At 41.9% G+C, this 25,891-nt stretch overlaps 1 protein-coding gene and 1 long non-coding RNA gene across 3 annotated transcripts in view; both read right to left on the reverse strand.

The window, feature by feature from the left end:
* Positions 1 to 24,470, reverse strand: part of MCTP2 (multiple C2 and transmembrane domain containing 2) — a 122,249-nt gene extending 97,779 nt beyond the window's left edge. The window contains exons 1-4 of one of the 2 annotated variants that reach the window (XM_065688306.1): positions 24,383 to 24,470; positions 7,597 to 7,700; positions 6,230 to 6,804; positions 336 to 398 (exon numbers count right to left, since the gene is read on the reverse strand). In XM_065688306.1, the coding sequence (XP_065544378.1) occupies positions 336 to 398; positions 6,230 to 6,703 (537 nt within the window). In that variant the 5' untranslated portion in view covers positions 6,704 to 6,804; positions 7,597 to 7,700; positions 24,383 to 24,470. Of the gene's footprint in view, positions 1 to 335; positions 399 to 6,229; positions 6,805 to 7,153; positions 7,169 to 7,596; positions 7,701 to 24,382 lie in introns of those variants that run through there. The other variant, XM_065688307.1, reaches the window with a different exon arrangement.
* Positions 24,471 to 25,104: 634 nt separating this feature from the next.
* Positions 25,105 to 25,891, reverse strand: part of LOC136018878 (uncharacterized) — a 33,205-nt gene continuing 32,418 nt past the window's right edge. The window contains exon 5 of the long non-coding RNA XR_010614616.1: positions 25,105 to 25,238. This is a non-coding gene — a long non-coding RNA (uncharacterized LOC136018878). The remainder of the gene's footprint in view (positions 25,239 to 25,891) is intronic.

Raw genomic sequence — 25,891 nt, forward strand, 5'->3', positions numbered from 1 at the left:
CAGGACAAGGGGTAATGGGTTAAAACTTAAACAGGGGAAGTTTAGACTGGAGATAAGGAGGAAATTCTTTCCTGTTAGGGTGGTGAGGCACTGGAATGGGTTGCCCAGGGAGGTTGTGAGTGCTCCATCCCTGGCGGTGTTCAAGGCCAGGTCGGATGAGGCCTTGTGTGGGATGGTTTAGTGTGAGGTGTCCCTGCCCATGGCAGGGGGGTTGGAACTAGATGATCTTGAGGTCCTTTCCAACCCTAACTATTCTATGATTCTAAGTAAAGAACCTAAACCTAAAGTTGTGCTTCCTATCAAGTTTCAAAATGCTTTAAAATGAAAGGCCTTACCATGTGATCATCAAAAATCTGAGATGATGTGGAAGAGTCTAAATCCATTTCTCCACATGGGTACTATAAAACAAAAAAAAATACAATGAATTAGACAACAATAATTTAAGGATCCAGGTTAGTTACAACAGCTCTTGAGAATTCTGAATATCCTTGGGATGTTCAAACCAGCACATTCCTGTTGATGTCTCCTACTCCTGAATGCATTTCAGGTCTTGTTTAAACTTAAGCAACTATTTAAGAATACCACCCAGAGATCTACCCGGAGGCTGGAGAGTTATGAATGGTGGGATAGTACAGGCAAGTACTTAGGCCAGTAGGCACCTCCAATGTTTTGGAACCTCACCTCTGAACAAGTGCAGAATTCTGAAAGACTAATAAAATATATGGAAAAAGTATGCTGTCACCCTGGCAATTTTAGAGACACAAATCACTGCAACATGCTGGGGCCTGGAGCATGCCTACAGAGCCCTGATCAGTTCTACCCAGTATGCTCAAGAGCCAGACTACACTGAAGCAGAGCCATCATGAGTACAGGAGGACAAGACACAGAACTCAAATGAGGCGGTAACAACCTGATCCCTATCTCTGAGTGAGCTGTGAGATATGCAAAAATATTTTAGCAGCCATCCAGACATGCACATTGTCTCCTGGCTGATCCAATGCTGGGATAACAGGGCCAGTAGCCTGGAACTGACTCAAGCACGAGTGAGAAACATGCACTGCAATCAAGCAAGCCAAGCAGTGAAAGCCTCTCTGGTATGGAAGATGGTGGCTGGCACTGCAGGGGGAAGTTCAGTGAAGAGCTGTGTGGTGTTTGGCTGCCTGCTCGGTTAAACCACGACAAAAGGGGAAAATAGATGTTGGACATGTACTTTCTCCTGCTTTGTGCCATAACGGGAAGATCCAAAAGATTTTATTTGGTGCCCAGCATAGGAGAGGAAGTCAAACATTTCTTCCCAACTACTGACTCATTTGAAAACTTGAGGTTATGGTGGCACAGCGTCTAGACTGTCTGGACATATGGAAAGGATTCATCAGTCAATACACATCTGATGCTATTTTGACTGCTGCAAGAGTCTATGATCATCACTTAAGATGAAGAGGACCTACGTGCCTGGGCAACACTTTTGGTCTAACACCGGGCAATCACAGCTCATTCAAATCTTAAGATTTATGCTAAGAATAAACTCAGTCCACAGAAATGCACACAAAGTGGAATTTGATCTTCATGTGAAAATGTCATTATGTGCAATGTGGTAACATCCAGATTTCTCAGATGTGAGCTGCATTGTGTGGAGCACTATACAAATAAGAAAAAAAAAGGAACCACTAAAGATCATAAATCTTGAAGATATTGATATGCTGAAATAAATATAAATACACTTTTGTGTAGTGATTCTCCTCCTCCTCCTCCTCCCAGATACGTATCTTACATATCAGGAAGTATAGTAATCCAGCATTGCAAGGAAAGTTTCACTTGCATGACAGACAAAATTTAACATTATGGTTCCCACAGCAATCATAACTTGGCCACCTTGCAAAAACACATTAAAAGTAGAAAAATCATCATCATAAAGAGCAGCAGCAGAAGTTTCTCGCACAACAGAGCTGAGTTACAGCTGCTAAGGGAACCCTAACTGTGAATTTCCTGACTAGTATGAATAAAATCTCACTTGTGTACATTAAACCTAGCATTTCTTGTAATCTCTGGCTTCACAGGGATCTCCTTCAGGCACCATCATTGGCACTGATAATGGTTTCTCTTTACAGCTTGTTTTACATGGCATAAACACAGAATCACAAAAATGCATTGAAATTATAATAAGTACCGTCTCTGCTAGCTTGATATCTTTTATAACAGTATTACCCTCAAAGTTATGATTTTGTGTTTATTCTGCTTTTTGTTTACATCAGGTTTTGAACAAGGATTATAACTTCCAAATTAAAAAACTTTGATTTTTCATTTTAGCTCCACATAATGCAAGTTGCTATTAGTTTAAGTATACAACTGCAGTGAGCCCACTGAATATAGACAAAAGCCTCGCTGAAAATATGGTATTGAAATCTAGATTTTTATCTAACTACAGTGATGTTTCTGAACGTCAAAGTATAAACGAATGTGGCCGCATCCACCAAGCAGGTCATAGTCCCAAATACATCTGTGTAAAGATAAATCAAACAAGAGTGTGTGTGTGTATCTATATATATATATATATATATACACACACACACACATACACATATATACATACAAAAATCAATTAAATATTCCTCCTGACAAGATTTGTAACTTTATCTCCTCTTGTTTTCTGCAGAAGAAAGGCAGAAAGGGCACTGAGTGCATCAGCAACAGGATGAGGCTTTTGGTTGCTGGTGACACACTGCAAAGTGTTAGTAAGAAACAAAGTGCTGTTAGCACATTTCAGCAATGACACAGAACCAAAACCAAAACGCAGCTCATAAAGTAGCACTAATAGTGTCCTTTGCAACCTGAATCAACAGGGTGGATGTGGCTCTGAGCAACCTGATCTAGATAAAGATGTCCCTGCTCATTGCAGGGGGGCTGGATTTGATGATCTTTCATCTTTGGTCCCTTCCAAGCCAAACTATTCTAAAATTCTATCATTCTGTGATTCTAGGGAGGGGTTCAATGCAATTTCTGTTGCTTCCTCATCCTCCAGTTTGCCTACCTGATCTGCAATAGGGAACAGAAATAGTAAATCTCTTAGTAAATGGAAATATAGTACTGTGGCAAGAGCCTTTATGGAAGATGGCAGGATCTGAGCACTGGCAGCTCTGTACTGAGAGTTCAGGTGAGTGTAAAAACCACAAGCCCACATTAAGCTCATGCAAGCAAGTACCAAGCTCATGCTTGGCAAGTACCTCATGGTATTGGGTGACCAGAGATAACCAAGAAATGAGTAGGTGCCATATGACAAGCAATTCAGGGGGAAAGAAAGCTCAACCTACATTTTTGCTTTTTTTAGTTTGTTTTGTTCCCGGGATCTGCCTTCCTCCTCCTGATTTACCTCACTGATCAGTGAATGATGCTCCCAAAAGAAAGATATGAATTACTGTCATGCTACTCATGGCAATCCCATCCACTATTAGGAGACCAACAACTTCCACAATCAACTGTTCCTATCCAAGGCACGTGGAGTACAAATTTTGTAGTGGTCAGTGAAGTACAGAAAAACTGAACATTGAGCTTTTCACCAAATTCAATTTAAAATATAACTAAATTTGTTCAATATTCCTTATCAGTTTCTACTTTCCTTTGCTCCACTCTCTATTATATATTCTTTAGAAAATAAAAAAAAAATCTGTCTGCATTTGAAAGTTGTAAATGGAGGCAGATTACAGGAAGGAAGGCAGGATATTCACACAGCAAGATGATTTGCCATAGAAGTAAATACTAAATGATTTACACAAGCACATACACAAATACACATTTTGGGAAAGATATAAATGTTGCAAAGAATCAGCCAGACTCAGACTGTGCATCTGGAGGAAATTTTATTTGAAGTTAAGCTATTCCATCATTATACAAGTACCTCCTTCTCCTAAAGCACTTAGCTTGCCCCAAATCAAAGCAGGATTTAGGATTAATTTTAGTGCTGCTGCAGTAAATTCTAGGTTAGCGTTTTTCATCTATGACAGCAAGAAAGAACCGCGGCTATCAGAGAACTCCCAAAATAATGACATTCATAATGTTCAACCTACCATACACTGAGCTGCTACAACTTCAGAGTAAGGTTTAAGCACAGAAAAAGTGATATTCTATCTCAGCTCTTTTCTTACGTAGACCTCTGACTAATAACAGAATCATACAATAATTTAGGCTGGGAAAGACCTTTAAGACCATTGAGTCAAGCTGTTAACCCAGCACTGCCAAGCCCACCACTGAACCATATCCCTGAGCACCATATGTACATGTCTTTTAAATACCTCCAGGGATGGCAACTCCACCATTTTCTTGGGCAGCCTGTTCCAATGCCTGACAAACCTTCTGACGAAGAAATTTTTCTTCATGTCCAATCTAACCCTCTCCTGGCGCAACTCAAGGCCATTATGGTACAGTCCAGTAAGTTGAAGCAAAGTTGTTAACAATTCAGCAACACTAAACTGGAAGTGATGGTCAGTCACTACCAGTCTGACACTTTGCATCACAACAGACTAACACTGCTTTGATAAGAATACACAGACCTTGAAGATGCAGAACAAGCAGTTTTAGATCAGAAAAGGCCGTTTTCCCCATGGCAGCACTAACCATCATTGTGATCGAGCAGTTAAAAAATGTTAATTAACATTGTTAATTAACATTAAATGTTAATGTGTTTCCCATTTTTGTATCTCGGATGACTATGGAAAGCAGTTAGCACAGCTGTAACAACTAGGAAATGGGAAAAAGGCTTCAGAAAGTTCAAAGTCTAACCTGCCCAGTGAAAACTCAACAGGAGATACACTTGCACGAAACAGAAATTAAAGAAATTTTGTTTCATGCATTCATCTGCTGTCTATATTGTAAAGCGATTGTGAAACTCCACAGGATTCCCCACTTTGCCCAGGCCAGGCAGGAATTACTGGTTTATGCCAGATTTGAAGCACATCGGTCTTTGATCCTCTTCTTCCTGAGTCACTATGTCCAGCCACAGAAGTACTGACCGTGGAGGCGGAGAAAATTCAAGAAGGGGGACAAGATGGGGAATGCGGAAGAAACCTTTTAGTTTTGCACTGCTCTGAATAATCGCAATGCAAGCCCAAAGGACAACCCTGAGCATGCTGCTACATGTTCCCCATTCTCCACCACATGCGTTCCTTGGTTAATTCCAGGTACAGGCAGAGTTCACCTTTTACCCATCACCTTTTACCTCTTGCCTTCAGCTGGGCCTTGAGTGGGCAGAAGATAAATTGATTTTGCTATAAACTGATCCTGGTAAGCTATATTAACCAAAAAGGGTAACTGTGGCAAATATGTCAGCAGCACTCTTCAGAGCCCAGAGAGCTGCTACAGCTCTTGACTTCACTTCAGCAAGCAATTCTAACAAATCTGAAGGATCATAACCTTGCCAGAATAAAGTAAAAACAAACTGGAGCAGGGTTATTTTGTAGCTTCAGACTGCTCAGGAAACCAACTGCATCCTGGGCTGCATCAAAAGGAGCATGTCCAGCAGGCTGAGGGAGGTGATTCTCACCTTCTATCCTGCCCTCATGAGACCACTCCTCCCCTCCGCAGTCCTGTGTCCAGCTCTGGAGCAACACCACAAGAGGGACATGGAGCTGTTGGAGCGAGTCCAGAGGAGGCTACAGAAATGTTCAGAGGGCTGAAACACCTCTGCTCAAGGGACAAGCTGAGAGAGCTGTGCTTGTTCATCCTGGAGATGAGAAAGCTCTGGGGAGACCTTCTAACAGCCTTCCCTAAAGGGGACCTACAAGAAATCTGGAGAGAACTTTTTACAAGGGCATGCAGTGACAGGACAAGGGGAATGGTTTTAAACTGAAAGGGGGTAAATTTAGGTTAGACATGAGGGAAAAATTCTTTACTATGAAGGTGGTGAGGTGCTGGCACTGGGTACCTAGAGAAGCTGTGGCTGCCCCGTCTGTGGCAATGTTGGATGGGGCTTGGAGCAACCTCATCTAGTGGAAGGGGTCTGGAACTGGATGACCCTTAAGTTCCCTTCTATCTCTAACCATTCTAGGATTCTGTGACTGAAAGGATATCTGAATTATTCTCCAATAATCTGTATATCACATATGGTTTATGTCGATTTTTATCCCCCATTCATTCCTTGAATAGGGCCCCCTCCTCCATCCCTTTATAACCCTGACAATTGAGGAGAAACGCGACCCTGATGGGGCCACAGAGCCTGGCTGATGCCCAAGCCACCTACCTCTGTGTTCTCGTCCGTCAGAGCAGCTCTCAGGCGGGTGCTCTGCAGCAGCTCAAAGAGGTCGGTGCTGGGTTTTCTCTTCCCCTCGGACACAGGGATGCCTGCAACCTGTGCATCTGGGTGGGTGACTGTCTCCTCCGTGGGTGACACCTGCTGCGATGCCCATGGCCAGTCCTCTCCCAGTGGCTTCACTGAAGAGTTCCTGCTTTTCATGGACATCACAGACCTGGAGAAGCTCTCGGGGGAGCAGTTTGAGAACACCTGAGTACTCACATAAGTCGTTTCTTCTTCTGTAACAGTCTCCACCTCCAGCAAGTCGGGCACAGACACGCTGAGGCGTCGGTCCAAGGAGCGGACTTTCCTCTCCACCATCTTGCTAGACCTTTTCTTTGTCTTCTTCACGCTTAGGTTTCGCAGGAATGGTCTGGTTTTCTGTTTCAGGGATCCCCAGACAGATGGTTTATCCAAGTCCATTGCTGCAAGGGAAAGCTCAGGAATGCGTGGTTTCTGAGTTGCTGGCTGGGCTTAAACCACGATGCTCCTGCATGGAACAGCTTCAACAATTCCCAGGGGGGCTAAAAGGAACGTAGGAAGAAGGCAAGTCAATCATAAAAGTGAATAGCAGCCAAAGATTATGATTCATGTTGTCTCATCTTGAAACTTTCAGTCATTTTTCTAAACAGTTACAACAAAGCATGCCGTATTAGTAAGTGCTTCCAAATACAATCTCGATCTGGTGGGTAGGCTTGATTATCTAGGTGGAAAACAGCCGGAACAAGCATTTAATCCTACACTAAAATGCAACGTCTGCCCACTGCTTTATGATTGCTAATAGGAAATGTTGTATTTCTTCTTCTGAAAAGTCCCAATTAGAGAAAGTTTTGAGATTTATCCAATTTGAAACTGTTTCTGTACAAAACTTACCGGTGGGAGTGAAATCACGATAATGCTAGCACATGAAGAATGCTGTCAAAGCTGGCACTGTAATTTCCGCTGATGTTTTTCCAGCCTGTGTAGGGGACTGGGGGCTATTTCCTAGGCTACAAGGATTCTTACACAATGTGTTAGTGGACATGCATGACAAAATCAGCTCCACAAACTAAGTGGCTGAGACTGAAGAGGACACATAGAGCATGGGAAATCCCAGCTGAGACCCCAAAACACTCCCTTATGTTAACCCACTGCCAGTGAAAGTTGCCACAGCAGAATTAATCTTCCTCATAAAGAAGGCAAATGAGAGAATATGAGGAGAAAAATGGATGGGTCACAGATTTTGAAAGCTCTTGGTGGACTCGCGTTTGAGTTGGCTCACACTGAGCATTTTTACAGTAGGGAGGGACAAGAAGAGCCAAAACAAAATCACCTACTGTATCTGCATTGTAAGGGAGCAGCCGAACGGATCCCTCTGTGCACAGGAATATCCTCACGGACAGTGTCTTTCGCAGTTAACAACTGAGCAACCATCCTTATTCTGTGAAGCAGAGATAGTCAAATCATTATCAAAACTCACTGAGAAAAAAAAGCTGATGGAACCTGCAGCTCTCCTCCTTTACAGTCCCAAAGATGCACATGCGGTAGCTAGAGTATATACCTGTGGCCTTAGAAATGCATACCCATTAACTACAGGACTGCTGCTTCCAAAACTCGCAGTGTATTTACATTCTAACATTTGCATCATTGACCAAAAATGACTTATTCTGATGCTTCCCTGATCACTAGAGAAAACATCAGAATAGGCAACAGAAATACATCTGCTGGATGAATCCAGACAGAGAAATCAATGTCTGCTTTCAAAGAAATCTCTTACATTAATTAATTTGAATGAATTTGTAGAGCCAGATACTTATTTAAATAGTTTTATGACTAACCCCACTATACTTGCAGAGCGTTCAGGCATCTACAAAAAATGCTTTAACTGTATTACTATATAATTAAAGCTGCACAGCCTTCCCCCTATTTATATTGATATATGAGTAATAACAGCATTATTATATTCCATATAAAATTAATAGGCCTTAATGGTACCACATACATTCACAAGGCAGTAACAAATTTTGCCCAGATACGAAGGAGTGCTAGTGTAGATATATCAGCTTAACACAGTATCTTCACCTCTGTCTCCAGAATTCAGTCCCAGTATCAAAGAACACATGGACAAACAAATTGTTTTTTTCATCTCACATCATCACTAAGAAGCAAAAGCAATTTTCTGAACCTCACAGAGAGAGAAACTAAGGCATGGTGGGGCTTTCTTTTCTTGCTGTGAAAGTACAAGATTAATCAGATTTACAGAGTGAAGTACAAGATGATCAGATTTACAGAGGGGGAGAAAGGAGATAAATGCTATCCTTACCACATTTAACTGGAGGAGATGCAGGGATGCCCATGCTAGAGCAGCATGCAATACCTGCACAAGCTCAGCAGAGACATGGCTGAATTTGCTCTCATCTGCCTGTGGCTTTCACTTCGGCTTTTCCCTCTTTAAACAAAAGCTTGACAAGGCAGCCACAGGCTTCCTTGGAAGCATTGCATCACATGGCAATAACAGAAATTATGAGGCTAAACACATTTGCACAAAACATTATGAAACACACTGCTGGGACTCATTTAAACAACTCATCTCCTGCCAGTGCTCTCCGCTTTGCTCGCCTACATACATAGAAACACACTGAAGTGAAGACATTGTAAATACAGGCAGGGCAGCGCTCAGCATCCACTTCCCTAGGCTCTTACTGCTTCCTATTCCTTTCCTGTTATTCTCTACCTGTCTCGTTTTGACAACCCACTGCTGGGTGTTTTTTTGTTTACTTAGAGATTTTGTTTCCTAGCCGTGGGGTTATTCCTGTAGGTTTTCCCAGTTACTTTCCCCAAGCTGAATGTTTTTCCCAATTTCGTTCCCTCTGCTGCTGAATAGAAATGTCTTTGCAGCAAGGATGGTGCAGGGGACCGTACTGAATATCTGAGACCCACTTGCACTAAGCCCAGAATAGCAGAGGATGACTCCAGCTACCTAGCAGCTCCCACACGGGGAAAACACAGAGGTGATATTTACTGCATAACCAGCAGCAGATTGCCTGAACTGAGGCCACAGAAAAGGCAAGCTCATCCCTGATCTGCCAAAGGATTTGTCCATACTCCACCTTATACCCACACTCCTGCTGCAGGAGTAAATACTGTATTTACAAATTAATCCAAGTGATGGTTATGATATACAAATAATAGTACACAATCTGTTCTGAGAAAAGGGTGAATACAGTCTGAAGGGCAAATGCATCAGCCATCCATGCAGTGACACTTTTTGCACTTCACCAGTTCAAGCAGAAAGAAACCATCACCACTATGACCAGAGACGTATTCCCCAGAGAGATCACTGGAAGATCAGGGATGGGACCACCCTTCTTCCCCAGCACAGGGCTGGAGCCAGGAGTGCCAGGCTTCACACCAGAATGTATTCACACACACAAATGTTCTTTCTTCCCTACAACACTTTTTCCTCTACTCTTCCATAGTGCACATCATCAATAGAAACACATTTAAAGAAGTTCTCCCTTGCTTATAAAAAGTGCGTTCTCTGTACCAACATGTTGTTCACATACTCCTTATCCTTCACAGGCCAGAAGCTTTCCCTCTTCCTTCCACAGCCTCAGAAGTCTGGTGCCAACCATATTGCCAAATATTCCCTAAGCAACCAGAGGGGAAAGCGCACTTTGCCAGATTCTTGGTCTAAGTTTGGCCTCTCTCTTTTTTCCCCAACATCAATGGCACATTGTGTCAAAAATCTGCAAGCAGTTATCAAAGACAAACATTTCCTGTTATCAATCTTAACTTTGTTGTTTTTAATTTCATTGAATGACTTCTTGTTCCTATGTAAAGAAAGGAAAAGTTCTTTTCAGCCTATCTACTTCAGCCTTCTCTTTAATACACTGCTACATCTCAAATGCTCAGAAGAATCCATATAGTTTAATCTCTTCTTTCAGGGAGACCACTTCTGATTGCACTTGTCATTTTTATTGTATGCTTTTCTTTTGCTGTTTCCTCCTCTTTTGGTGGCAAGAAGGAAAGCATTAGTGACAGAAAAGGTGGTCACAGCTCAGATCTGACTGATACAACAAATATTTCTAGCATTTTATCCTCCTTTAAGTACATTCTAATTATGGTCCTTGGGACTTTTTTTTACGTGCTTTGGTTTCTGTCATTCTAAGTCTCTACGCTCCCCTTTAAGCTGTTATAATATTTAGAGCTAAGTGATTTTTTTTAGATGTTACAACAGGTGGCTATAAGAGATATTTCAAACACCGCTGAAAGCCTAGAGAACCCATTCTGTAATTCTACTTCACTTACTGTCTTGTCAGGAAGCCAGAAAAGCCACAAGTGAGAAATACTACAAGATACTCTGAAAACATTATGAAAGTACCCAATGTAACTAAACTAGCAAACAAAACCAAATTGATTTACGTACTGGAAATTATGGAATATATTGTCTTTCTTCACTAAGTAACCATTCCCTGAGCACCCAGCAGTGCACGATGCTCACTGAAGCACCCTGAAACTCTCCTTGCTTTCAAGAAGCACCCTCCAAAGCCAGTGACAAGATAAAAATGAGAGCACCGCCACCCCTACTACAGCCTTCATCAAGTCTAGTAATTATTGTATTCAATTTGCTTACTTAATCAAGGTGAAAACATTGGCTCAGTTCACATGCCACCCATCTTTGCAATGCCTTGTTCAAGTTTTCAGCTACAACTAAAGAGTAGCCAACATTTAAATCCATTGTAGCTGAAATTACTAACGAGCATTAGAGGCTGTTAGGAAGATGCTCCTCACTTGCATGCATCAGCACAGGCTCAAACTGGAAGGAACTAATGAAAACTCCCTCACTGCAAAACCTCTATTGATTCTGGCTGCTCTGGCATAGGATATTCACCCCAATCTCTGCCTGCCTGGCACAGATTCACGTAAGCTGAAAACCTAACACATGAAGTATTATACAAGCCACAAACAAGGCTAATGACACTTCTGCTATGCAGCACAATATTTGGCTATTGAAAATTCTAATAAGAGTATAATCCTTTTGATTAATAATTTCTGAATTCCGTGTGCTGAAAAACACTGACATCAAGAAGGAGATAAGGGAGTGGGAGAAAGGAATGGGATCCTCTTTTTGCACCTTCATTTCAGCTTTTTGCTATAAACTCCATTGTCTGGCTCTAGGAGTCATAAATCAAATCATTCTTCATATCAGGAAAATAGCTCTCAGCTGAGTAACAGCTGTATGTGCTGGGTGGTTATTTCTGTAACAGATAATACTAAATTCTGCAGTTTTTTCTCATTACTGTGTCTAGAACACAGTCAAATATAAAACATTACTAATGAGTATAATTACTTTAAAAAAGAAACCTACACTTTCTTCTTTGCAATAGCTTATGATATTTGGAAATACAGTAGCTTTATGATAAGCATCAACAGCCACAGCGATAAGACAATATCCTCCAATAAAGTAACCCTTTGTTCAGAGTTACTATTTTATCCTGGAGGATTCCAAACCAGCACCAACCACGCTCATATATATGCTATTTAAAGCATTTAAAAGAAAAGAATACTTTACCAGGAGCAGGATGTTCCTTGGATTATCAGCACCTTCAAGTGTTGCAGAAGAAAGTCCAAAAGGAAAGGCTGACCGACGTGGGACTGAAACCATTCCTCTCTAGGTCTGATCACAGAAGCTAACAAGGATGCTGAATTAGATACATACATCACAATATTGAGAAACTAAGACACCTTTTCTTCCTGCAGCTCAGTTTTACAGCATATGGTAAATACCTGAACTTCAATTTGATAAGGCACCAGAAAACGTCTGATTTCAATCTGATGCTGCATAGGGTAATTACCCTGGGGAAATCAGCATTACAATTACTTTTAGTACGAGCAAGCATCAAAGGGAGCACACTGCAGAAGTGTAGCTAAGTCTTCATTGCATCGGTTACCCTGCAAAAGCAGGGTTACATCTTGGCCAGCTTCCACATCTTGCCACTGTGTTTGAGCTCAAGCTTCCCTGTAGGGCTTCAAATGATGTGAAGTGAGTTGATGCAGATCCTGCTTTTATGCTGCCCTATTGTTACAGACTCATTTGCAAAGTGCAGTAGGATGCTAAACTTAAAGTAAGAACTTGACCTGTTGCTGTCAGCCAAATTAGCACAACTGCTTCATAACAATTTTATATGCTTCAATGGAAATAAGTAGGCCCAAATAAAGCAGCCTTATTTTCTTGATGTAAACTGAAAGAAATCTACAGTCCTTGCAGAAGATCACTAATACTATCCAGGGTAAATACAAAGCTTAAGAAAAGCCTACTTATTACACGCAGATAATACAGGCACATCTTAAGACAGACTTGTTTTGTTGGGGTTTTTTAAGGGTTGGGTTTGTTGTTTTGCGGCAGGGAGGTGGTTAACAGACCCCTTGGTTATTAGGCTATGGGCTTTCTGATCCCACACTTAGCTTTCATTTTTTAATGTGATGAGCTTCATCTTTCACAAACACACAAAATGAGCACATCTTCCTCCACTTATCACACAAGAGAGGAACAGAGATGCTCGAACTCCTTAGAGACTCTTTTTGCACAATCTGAAGAGCTTTTTTTCTCAAGGTTTATGAGCAGACAGTAACTGTGAGAAGCAACAGAACGATCAGATGCTACAAGCGTCCTAAAATAGCATCTGATAGTGAAAGTTACCAAAAAAACCCAACCAACCCTGCACCTGCCTTCAGCTTATAAAAGTGTTGCTTTTGTTTTGTTTCTGTCTGTTCTAAACCAAAAGAAAAATGATGAGTATGGGGGAAACGGAGGAGGAAGTGTTTGGGTGTATCTTTACAAAAGGTATTTCACAAGTTTCTTCCACGCTTTCAGCTTCTTTCAAAATACTGTAGCTTGCAATCATACCTCCGCGAGCCAGAAGGCCCCTTCAATCTTTTCAATCTAATTCATGGCACTGTACCAAGCTGGTACAATTAAACGTGATCTTCACAGTGCAAACATACCATTTGAGCATCAAACCTCTCTGGGGACACCTATGCATGAAGATCTGCTTCCTGCAGCCCTGTGCCACAGGGGATGAGGTGCACATCAAACCAGACTCCAAGGAAGATCCTGGAGTGACAGATCCTGCTGCTGGAAGCACAATGCCATGTGCTGAGATCATGCTTATAATCAAGATGCTTCAAGGGGTAATGGGTTAAAACTTAAACAGGGGAAGTTTAGACTGGATATAAGGAGGAAGATCTTTACTGTGAGGGTGGTGAGGCACTGGAATGGGTTGCCCAGGGAGGTTGTCAGTGCTCCATCCCTGGCGGGGTTCAAGGCCAGGTTGGACGAAGCCTTGTGTGGGATGGTTTAGTGTGAGGTGTCCCTGCCCATGGCAGGGGGGTTGGAACTGGATGATCTTGAGGCCCTTTCCAACCCTAACTATTCTATGATTCTTCTCCACTGGCTAGGTTTGTTTTATAAACTTGCCTTATTACTCCCAATCAATTCAGGTGATCCCTGGGAAAGGCAGTACCTGAAGCAGAACACCTCCAGGAGCAAGGGAAGAGGAAAAACAGATGAGCAGATAGGGGAAGGAGAGCTGTTAAGTACAAGCAGAGTAAGAGTGAGATAAGTAAAGCTCTAAAATAAATAGAGAAATGAGAGATTTATCAGGGCTGACATGAAGAGCAACACAAGATTGGGAGAAATCGGGCAAAGTGTTGCAAGAGCTGGCGCCCATCAAGAGGAGCTCCAGTGGAGCCCTGCAGCCTCCTTCCTCCTCACTCTCTCCTTCAAGCCTATGCTCATCTCTTTTATAACAAAAGGTATATTTTTATAACAAGAGGTGCACAGAAATAGACCATCCCTTTTCATAACTCTCAGGGAAAACAAACCTAGGAAGGAAACTGGAGACTCATTTCCACTGGAGGCCAAATCAGCCAGTGCCTTTTACTAGCACTTAAGTCACATATGAAGTTAATGTTTATTATGCAAATTACTGGAGTGTGAGCCTGCAATGCTCCCTAAATAGCTACTATTACTGTCACACTACTTAACAAAACTCAATGGGGCTGTATAGGAAAGACCTATTAAAAGCTCCGCATGGTTCTTTATTTAACAATGATTTATCGAAGTGGCCTAAACAGAACACTTTTGATCCACAGAAATGGCCTGATGAAACTTGAACAGGACAAAAGCTCGTGCTAAGCAGGCTGATGCATTTTGCCCTCGTTCCTTCCTTACTACAGCAGGTTCCTCTTCCCAACAGCAATGTGGCACGTGCCAGGGCCAGAGATCACAGTTAAAGCTGGATACACAGGAGAGTTAAGATTACTCTGAATCTGTATTGACCTGTGTGATTAAATGTCCTTTCACGTTTAACATCTCAGCACAGGTTGGGTATCTCCGTAGACAAAATGAACCAGTACTTTTACAGTCTCCTAATTCACAAAGGCAGGAGACTGAAGGCAACTGCCCCTAAAGAAAATAGAGGTTTGGTGTGTTGTAGCGTATCACTGAATGAGAGAATTGCACCAGTAATAATCATCATTTTCTGCAAGAACCACAAGTTGCCTTACAGAAAATCACTGCACTTGGATATCTGGGGTCGTGCATCACCACTGAGAAAGCTGAAAGGGAGACTGGAAAACCCACATATGAATAAAGCCCTTTGGAAGCTCTTGGTGAAGCCAAATGTTTGAGGGTTTCAGTGCCATCTCCTGCACTATCACACACAGTTTTCACTCAGTTAACAGCACAGAGACCACAACCACAAGTGAAATTGAAAGCCTGTGAGAAGCACAGGGGACTTTAATTGAAGAATAAAACAAATATTTAGCATTCAAAGCAGTCATCAGATCCTCAGCCTCAGAAGACACTTACTCATAGCCACAATGAATCTGTGTCTGACCTCCAGGCTGTTAACTGGTAAACAAGTGCTTATTTGTGGAGAGACAACAAAACCCCCTCATTGTCACCAGTGTGTTTTTCTAGGGATGTATTGCTGGAAGACACACAGTATTTCTTCAGTCTCTAAGAAATCGACTATGTGCAGAACCATTGCATACTCACACCCATGTTACAAGCACAATAACTTAAAGACAAAGCTCCCCCACATAATTCTATTTCAAAATACATGAACATTTTAATGGACTTCATGGGTCATCAGCTACTCTAAATCCAGTTACAAAGTTACTCTAAATCCTGCTATAGAAAGGGGGGAAAAAGGCAATTTTAAGAGGAATTTTAACTTTCAGTAATAAGTTATGCTTTTACAGATGACAGCAGCTTAGATAATAAGACTAGGCCATACATTATATGGCTAACTTCATAAAGTTAAGCAGCAAAACACCTAGTCTGATAATAACCAACATCAAAAAGATACATACAAACTAGTCACTAGCACCAAGAAAGCACCTCTTAAGCCTAACTTCTGGGTAAAAAAAATGCCAAAACTTCCATTAGCAAGATTGTTCTACACAGAAAAGCAACCAATGCATCAAGACACCTTTCTCCTGCACTAAAGGAGCTTCATCCTCCTTATTCATAGCTGTGATTCCGGTGAAAAAATTGAATCCTGAACAATAACTTAGTACTTTACATATGAGAAAGCCAATGCACGCAACTAGAAACGAACACACTGCTCCCCTGAACTCACGACAGTAAAATGTTCAGCACATAAATGGCTTCATAAACCTGAAGACTTCTTTAAACTTTTCTTTTTCCCAATTGGAGGGACTAAAATTTATGCCAGCACACATCTCTAAATGCCAGTCATTTGTCACAGTACAGAACCAGCTTTGAGGTTTATCTTTTCATACACCATTTGAGTTTTCAGCCTCCCGGCACTGGAAATACTCACCTTGTCTCTGCGTTCTGTTTGAGCATTATTTTCCCATTGACAAGAGCAGATAAAGCTGGCAAACTGAACTTATGCTCATCAGCAACCACACTTTGGCATTTCCCGAGTCTTAACACTGGGGGTTTGGTTTGCTAAAGCTGAAGCCCCTAAATATTGACATCATTTAAAGAAAACCACAAACTATTAATCCAGTAACTAATTTAAGTTTGAATAAAATGGTCAAAAATTAAATGTAAGAATTTGTTACAATGCATTAAGTGAGCTGTTGTAGATTTCACCTGCAGAAGTTCAGAGAACCTCATCTCTATAGTAAAGCATGGTTTTGTTAATTCTGGTGCATTCCTGGAAGCAACGTAATCAGAAAAGCTCCCCGAACCAGAAACACTAGCATAGCTGAGCTAGTATTATGCTTCTTACTTGTGCTTGATGAAGTAATTTAAAATTCACTTTCATTTCTTCTAAGATATTTGATTGATACGATAGACATGCTCTGTAGCTTTCATTTTGCACACCTTTGTCCTCATTGTAGCTACAGGCAACTTTTATGTAGGAATTAGGCTCATTGGCATTACACTGGGGTGCCAGTCACTTATTTCCTCTTGTGTTTTCTGTTTCTAACCCAGAATTTTCTAAAATATTCTGTCCTCTCTAGGCCTCAGTAAGGGCTTCTTTGATATAACACTGTTCTAACCACATGCCCTGTCAGTGACTGTCAGAGATCAGGCCCTAGGGACGTGGACCTTTGACCTCACACAGTATAACCATCATCACATTGCATAAAACAGCTGCTGGACCTGTTGCCCCAAAGTCAGGGCTAAAGGGGGATATCACACAGCAGTGTCTGATGCCCGTCTCACTTCACCACCTGAAGCACAACACATTAATCATTTACACACCCTTTAATGCATTTTGGAAGAAGAGGGAGGAAGGAAACACCCCACACTTTGAGGAACACTGTTACGGACCAGTGATTCCTACTAGAACTTGCATGCATCCTTAAGTGCATTATTCCTTCTCACTGTACACCATAAAATTATGGGATTTTTACCCTTTGTGTTGAGGCTTGGGTGTCTCATGCCAACAGAGAGGTATTTTTAACAGAATTTAAGAGATTCTCCATTTAGAGCCTGAGTTTGTTTGTTTTTATCCCATTTCAGTTGCATCAGACTAAAGAACACACATCCTAGGTCCAAACAGAGCTAGTGGAAGCTTCATGTTACATCGAGGTGGTGGACCCAAGATGTTAACATCTGTCAAAATCAAACTGTTTTATTGGGGAAAACACATTACAGAGTCCTTAAAAACCACTGTGATCCTGATTCATCAAGGGTAAATTTGCCATAAGTAGGGAGGAGTAATGTTTGGTAATACCTTCCCTTAAGCGTATCTGTATCTCCCTGCCCATGCTGCCCAACCACAGTGGCTGCTCATTTGTACACTGCTATCCACAGTGGGGTTTTTTGGTTTTAATCCTCCTTTCATCCATACAAAACTCCAGTCAAGACACTTTAGAACACCTCAAACTGATCACTACACTTGTCATTATCGTGCCCCATTCATGTATTCTCAAATGTTAATGCCTAAATTATGACTACTTAGCCCATAAATAACAAAAAAAAAAAAGACAAATTACTAATCGTGGATGTTAAGTTCTGGTGAATACTAAAAGGCATTTTAATTCAGCTATCATAACTATAGAATCATAGAATGGTTTGGGATGGAAAGAACCTTAAGATCATCTAGTTCTAACCTCCCCTGCCCTGGGCAAGGATGGCTCACACTAAACCATGTTGCCTAAAACTCTGGATTAGTTAATGGATTAAAATCACATAGAGCTCAGACCAAAACTTTTGCAAGGTGTCAACAAAAGCCTTTAAAGATGCAGTAATGCTTTTGAATGGATTTAAGAGCTATCCGCATTCTAGTTACCTGTGTCTAGCAGATACAGCCAAGTGTCCTAAATCAACCTGCTTGCAGCCAGATAAATAGGTTTGGAAGTTATCTGATTTGAACAACTTTTACACCTATGTAGATGAATGCTTGATCTTTTTCAGCTTTCATCTGCTCAGTATTAAAGGCCAGACAGTATTACTTAGCAAAAAAAAAATAATAATCTATGAGGTAACCAGGGTTGTGTGGTTAATTTTGGGAACCAGAAAACTTCCTGAACTGGAGGAAACAGGCTGCACTTGAAAACGCAAATGTCTTCCCTGAGCTTGTAATCAGATGCCCTTAATCATAGTTTTACAAACCTGAACAAAATTCAGTCACTTACACAGTAAAAAATAAAAGGTACTATCACCATTGCCACTATCTGAATTTGGGTGGGGGAAACCATTATAACCACAATCCCAAATAGCAGGATTTCTACAGACTCCACTAAAATATGTAACTGGAATTAGATGTTTGCACTCAAACAGAAAAACAAGACAAAACAAAACTCTACAGTTAATTGTTTCCAAGTACAAGAAACTGGGAACAAAGCCTGCTATTGAATGAGTATTAATTATTTGCCATTTGGTTCTGCAGATGTTTCCCATGAGGGAAGACAGCAAAAAAACATTCCACTTGAAACCCAGGGAAGCAGTCACAAGGAGATGAGTTATGTTACTGCATTCATTTGGATATTTTTAATTTAACTTGTCAAAAACATTAGGTTTAATAGGATTTTAAGGGGAACTTGTATCCAATAAAATTTCAAAGATCTGAGCTCCATAATCCCTTCTCACTTAAACCCAAATGCTTTAAAAATAACTTACAGCCATGATAATATGATCTAAGAGAGTCTACCCCATCCTTGCTGACAGCTCCAGATCATTGCCACCTCCACATCAATGGCAACAAATACAAATATATTAGTATGGCCACCTCATTTGCATCCATCTACATTAAGAGATTATCAAGCAATATAGATTATATAGACCATGTCCTGGTTAGAGCTTACTTCTAGAGCAGGGCTTACCTATTTAGTAGCAAAGAATGAAAGCACACACCCACAAATCCTGAAAAGACAGAGCTGCTTCTGCTTCTTAGTTTATGGTATCACATGGATCCGGAAATCTTTCATTTCCAAATTAACTCTTATCTCTGATCTTAAGAGAGCAAAGCCATACAATTCCAAGAATTTGGAAAACAATGAAGTCTGACCAAACCTAAAGTTTCCAGTAAAGCAAAATTTACTTTTGCAAATGTAGTTCCTAGGAATGGGCAACAGGAAGAAATGTCAAGGGTACAAGTACTTTCCAGAAAGGAAGGATATGAATAAGATATCCCTTTTTTTTACCCCATCCCAAAAGACAAACAAAACAAAGATCTCAAAACTCACATTGCTTGTATTTTAGCAAGTTGTTTTTTGTGGGAAAGTGGAAACAAGCTAGTGAAGGAGCATCTGTGTAAATACATAAGAAACAGGCATCCATCACAGCAGGCAGAAAAGTCACTCTGTAGGTCACTTAGCTCCAACTCTCACCATACACCAACCATAAACCAGAGGCAAACATAAACCAGAGGCAAACAACCAAGCTAACTAGTTTTAGCTAAGGACCACCAGAGAGTGCTACCCAGAGGCTCTCCTCTGTATCTTGTGCATCCTAAATATCCACACAGGGAACCTCTCTGGTCCTTTCTAGACACCTACACAACCAAACTGGAAACACTGCAGCTCCAATTACACAAGCAGCCTTGAAGACTCCCAGCTCAAAGGTCTGTTTTCCTTACAGAAGCAGCAGCTGAAGCCAATGGGAAAGTGAAGATACACACAATTCATCATCATCAGCCCTGATGCAGGTTTAACAGGAGGTGGTGTAAGCATCAAAACCAAAGGTTAAAACAATGCCTACAGGTCGGGAGATTGCTTATGTGAAGCTAACAAAAAAAAGAAATAAACTTCCTTAAAAAAAAAAAAAAAAAGCAGTATACATTTAAGAAAACAGAAATCAAACCCAAATCTTAACATCCTCCAGATTTTCACACAATAATCCAATTATTTCACCAGTGATAAAGTAACAAAAGCTTTGCAGCAGCTGCGTAGCCTTGAAATATGTCAGCTCAATCTGTGCTCTTAACAGATGGTTACAAATAGGCAGTTCATCAAAACTTAAGGAAACACAGCACTAAGCACATTATTTACTGCAGGTTTTCCCCTAAGTGTGAAAATTGAAGTTATATCTAACACTGGCCCGCATGGAACTGTTCTGGACAAAGCAGTGGTCATCTGAGAAAAACTCATCTAAATTTTCATCACGTATATCATGCAATTGGACTACATCACTCCAAATAGCAATTTAGCCCATTAAGCTGCCTCTAACTGACCAAAAGTAGATGCTAAAAGAATATAAAGTCAGGAAATTATCATGATTCTACCTGCAAAATAATCTCCTGGCTTCCAGTAATCTGGGATGTAGGGACTGCTTCACTAGAAATTGTACCTGCACCTTTGTGATTAAGTCCTAGCATACCTTTTCTCTATTAATTTGCCTAACAACTTTTAAAATTCGTATGCAACAGAAAGATACTGCAGTAGCGAGTTCCACAGATAAACTGTGCTTCTGTGAAATAGTATCTCCTTTTACTGATAAGTACCTTATTAAAAAAATCATCTACTTTTACTCATTCATTCTCACTTATTTAAAATTTGGAGTTATTTGAAATTACAAATAATGGTTATATATTTACTCCGTATCACTCAGATTTGCCTACTTCTGCCTTATCCTCTCTAATAATTCCTCTTAGTTGAAAATCACAGATCATTCAAGGAGCCTGGTTAGTGCTATACCATCCAAACAACTGGACTGCCACACAAAGCAAGCATACAAGATCTTTGGGGGGGGCGGGAGGGTGGGGGAATGGTCTGAGATAAGTGAATTGTCTGAATACATCCATAGTGCCTTACTATGGCACCAAAGATCCAGGGAAGGATGGAGAACATCTAACACAAAATCTCCATTAACAAGACTTCCTTATTACCGATCCCTAAATTGGACCAAAACCTCTTGCCCACACAACAATCACCCCACTCTGTGGCAATGCTGGTGAACCTGTAGTTACACCCAAACTAATTTCAAGAGAGAAAATGCTAAACATATAATAAGGCGATCGATCATTTGATAAAACACAGGACATTAATCTCGGCTTCTCTTATCGTTCCCAGTCTTCATTAGGACCCTCACACGTAAGGCAATGGGGAATACAGAAAGAATGCCTTTAGACACAAATAACCTAAATATGAATATTCCTTCTGCTTCTATGATTTGATTTTCTAGCATAAACATCTTAGAAAATAGAGGTGCACTCAGGTGCAGCTGTTATGCCAATACTCAATTTCAAATCAAAGTTCTAGGCACTCAGGCTTCTAACATCCTCACAATCCTGCAAGGACCAATTTAGTCTTGAGAAACAGCCCCCTGGGACCAAGGGAACATCTCACTGCTTAACTCTGGTAGGAAGAGATTGAGGAAAAATGTTCCTTTTGCTTATAAACAAGCTTCTATGCAACTGTGTTATCTAATAAATACAACTGGAAGTAAAATGGGAATGTGGGAAGGGTGCCAATGTCAATCCTCCAAATCTGAGGAAATTGGGAGCAATTTTCCACTCGAGGATGGAAAAGGCGTGGAGGAAATTCAGAGCATATTTAGCATGCTTTCCTCTCCTCTGCTAAGGTAAAGCTTCCTTCTCTCCCATGCCAGCAGACTGCTGCCCAGGCAGAGGGACCACAACCAGCATGGAGATGAGAGACCCCCTTCTCTCTGTTCCTTGGCAGACTGAAATCCAAAGCCCAGTCCTTAGTTCATGGTATAGAAATGAGCGACCAAAACACATAAAACCTGCAGTTCTCCTAAGAAATTGACAGCACAAGCTGTTGCCTATTTCGTAGAATCATAGAATGGTTAGGGCTGGAAAGGACCTTCAGATCATTTAGTTCCAACCCCCCTGCCATGGGCAGGGACACCTCACACTAAACCATCCCACCCAAGGCTCTGTCCAACCTGGCCTTGAACACCCCCAGGGATGGAGCATTCACAGCTTCCCTGGGCAACCCATTCCAGTGCCTCATCACCCTCACAGTAAAGAATTTCTTCCTTATATCCAAACTTCCCCTGTTTAAGTTTTAACCCATTACCCCTTATCCTGTCACTACAGTCCCTAATGAAGAGCCCATCCCCAGCATCCTTATAGCCCCCCTTCAGGTACTGGAAGGCTGCTATGAGGTCTCCACGCAGCCTTGTCTTCCCCAGGCTGAACAGCCCCAACTTTCTCAGCCTGTCTTCATACATGTCCCACATGAAGTTCACACCCAGTGGTGAAGGTCTCATGGCAACCTTCAGCTATCAATAAGAAATTAGTGTTAGAGATAAGAAGGGAAATCAGCACAATGCAGACTAAAGCAGCAGCTGCAGACACTCAACACTGCCTGAAAATCAAAGTAGGAAGAACTGGGAACTTTCTGGAGTGAGGTTTATCCCTCATCCCAAACCTACAGCTCAACACCAGCTCCATCACAGGCAGCCCCAAATCCCAGTGAACTTCAACATACAAAGCACATCTGCCATTCTCCTCAGGAGCATTTCTTGCCTGAGCAGGTACATTTTTGAATAACTATCTGTTCAAGTACGAGGAATCGCATCAGTGCAGTTAGTTGGAAAGCTGCTGCTTGTATTATTAAATGCAAAAGCCACTGGAAAAAAAAAAAAAACAACCTGCAGTTAAGTTGATCCAGTTTATAGTATAATTACCTCAAAGGACATGCTAAGCAATGTTTCCAGTCCTCTTACTGTCTTATGCACTGGCCTTGCACTGACTGTCAATGACAGCTGTACCCCTCTTCCTGCCCTTGTTTCTTAACACCTGGATTACACAAAACTACAAACTATTCTGTAGCTTCTCCAATATAATCAAAGTTTAAAACTTCTTGACAGCACGAAATTTACCAGTCCCATGAAAAAAAAAAAAATTAAGTGCCAAAAAATTTATTACGCAGAATTCATTTCCTCTCTGTGCTGTTTTCTTCTTCACACATCAACTGCAAAATGAAACTACACCTACTGAATCATCTTCAGACTACATCATATTAAAGTCTATTTGCTTTACGATACGCTGTTTTGTGATGTTATTGAGCAGCAGCAAGATAGCAAACAAGATTATCACTCAAATCCACTCATTCATTCTGACAGCTAGATATACCCGCTGAACAGTATCATCTCCTGAGAATGAACCAAAATCGCTGTAAAATACATGACAAATTTTACAGCTTAACCATGGAAAATTAATACAAAATTATCCAGGTGAGAATTTCTACTTTCTTAATGCCACATGGTAGTAATTCAGCTTCAAGTGTGCTCTGAACACTGACTGTCATAAAACTAGGAGCACCAACTGGTTTCTTTCCAGTTGCATAGTTGTGCTATGGGAACATCACTGAAAAATTACAATATTTCTCATTACAAGCATATGAACAGATTTTTTTTAAAAAAGAATTATACCCTACATGTTCAAGTTCCCTCAGAGGTACCGTTAAAGCACCTTTGCTGCATTGTTGCACTTGTGTGCGTGTTTCTTCTTTGTTGTTTGCTTTCATTTTAGGGATCATTTTATTATTATTAAGTAGCTTATTTCTTTAGCTAAAGTCCACAACCAACCAAATAAATTTCAGTAAGCAAGTACACACAGGGATGAATCAGTTCAGGGAAAGCTGGCTGGGAAAGGAGAGGGTAATTTTCTCACATAAACAACAACAGAAACATTCACCCAAGGTCCAAGTGTCCCATGCAGCATCACTAAAGCATTACACAGCGGAGCACAAAGTAACCACGAGCTTTCCACTATTAAGTTAGATCTCCTGGATAGCTGGGAAAGCATGACCAAGGGCAGCAAGTTGGCTGGCACGAAATGGGCAAAATCCACGAAGTCTCCAGGGTTGTGGTGGATTTGGCAGTCCTGGCTAAGGTTGGACTTGATGGTCTTAAAGATCTTTTTGCAACCTATTTGATTCTCAGAAACAAAAAAACCGCCACCACCCCAAACATAAATAAGAGGAAAAAAAAAAACCAAACCAACAACATAAAAAGCATTAACATAGATAAATAAATAAATACCCCCACACACACACACTCCTACATCCAGCTGTGGTCTTTCTCCCTAAGTGCATGCCCTCGGTACCCAAAGCAGCACGACAGGACGGGCCAAGCCGCAGAGCCGCCGGTAGCCGGTGCCAGGCAGCAACGAGCCCCGCGGCAAGAGCCCGCTCCCACCCCCGGCGCAGCGGGGTTACCTGCGTGCCGGGCACACCCGCGGGGATCCCTCGGCCGCCCATCTCCGCACGGCTCCCCTCGGCTCTACACGCTGCTATGAGCGCGGTCCCGGGGCGGGCACGTGTTGGTGTCGCTGTCACCGCCACCACCCCCGGGGCGGTCCCGCTGCCGGCACCTCCCTGAGCGCTTTCCGCTCCGGAACCTCCTGGATTTACCGCATCCCGCCCCCCCCCTCCGAGCATCCTAGTGCATTTTTCCCCTTAGGACACCCCCCATCACCCTTGCACCACCCCATGTCCCCTCCGAGGATCACTTCCCTCGGAGCACCACCACCAGCCCCCGGAAGCATCCCCAGCTCCAGCCTTCACCCTTCCCCGCCTTCCCCTTCACTGTTTCCCCCGTCCAAATCCAAAAGCCCGGGGGTTTTGTCTCAAAAGCCATAGGGAAGGTGGTGGCGGAGGGCAGGGGGCTGGCAGCACTCTCCTGGGTGAGGGTGGAGCTGGAAAGTACATAATGACTGCAGGCAAAGGGAAATAAAGGGAGCAGCAACCCTGCCACGTGAAGGCTTTTCCTTGGCTGCGTGTCCAGGTGCCTAAAAAAGGGGCCAAGAATCGCAGCTGTGCATCCCAGGCAAAGAAACTGAGGCAGGACCAGGCAAGATGATTTGCTTACCTGGCACGTCTGCAGCTGAAACAAGGTCCCACACGTGTTTCTTCATAAGTGTGTTACAGCGTCAAAGAGCAAACGCTGCCCAGCAGCTCCTGCACCCCCAGCTTGTTTCTGAAGAACTCCAGCTCTCACTCTCCACCACACACCTTCTTGGTTCACATCACCACTCCCACCTGTGATGTTTAACCTCGGTTGAACGTGTTATCACTGCATGAGGTGCAAAGCAACGAGACAAGAAGAAATAAAGAGCTTAGTGCCGGAATTTACCTTCCATACCTATCACCCCGATCAACAGAAATTGCATGCTGTCCAAGAGCCTAGCTGACGTAGTGACGCTCACCTCCTGTCATCTACTGAAACTTGGTGATGCAATTGTGCTGCGCCATTGCAAAACAGAAGTTGGCATGCACATGTGGGAAGGGTTTGTCACAGTGCAAAGAATCATTCCACTAGCCATTGAATAAGAACATGGGGAAAACCATAAAGACCATTATTCATTTTGTTCAACCCAATCGGGAGAGAGTTCATACACATGCACAGTCTCATAAGGTTCCACAACATCAGGAGCAAGGAGCTACAGAGTGGTAAGATTATTGCTTTAGACACATGAGCAATTTTACAGGATCAAGGGAAAAAATAGCAAAGCTTTATTTTGCCTCTTGAAAGCACTGTGTTTGATCAGATCCTGATGTCCCAGCACAGCCTCAAAAACACCGTTAAGTTATTGTGGTCAAAATTACATCAAGAAGTTTGCAGCAACTTCTAAAGTGCTTATAACTCCCAAAACTTTGCTAAATGCAGTTTTACTTAGCCGTTTCACACTTAGCTCTTGCAATGAAAAATTTAAGGGGAAGCTGGCA

This window comes from Lathamus discolor, chromosome 8 (assembly GCF_037157495.1).
Source record: "Lathamus discolor isolate bLatDis1 chromosome 8, bLatDis1.hap1, whole genome shotgun sequence".
Lineage (NCBI taxonomy): Eukaryota > Metazoa > Chordata > Aves > Psittaciformes > Psittacidae > Lathamus > Lathamus discolor.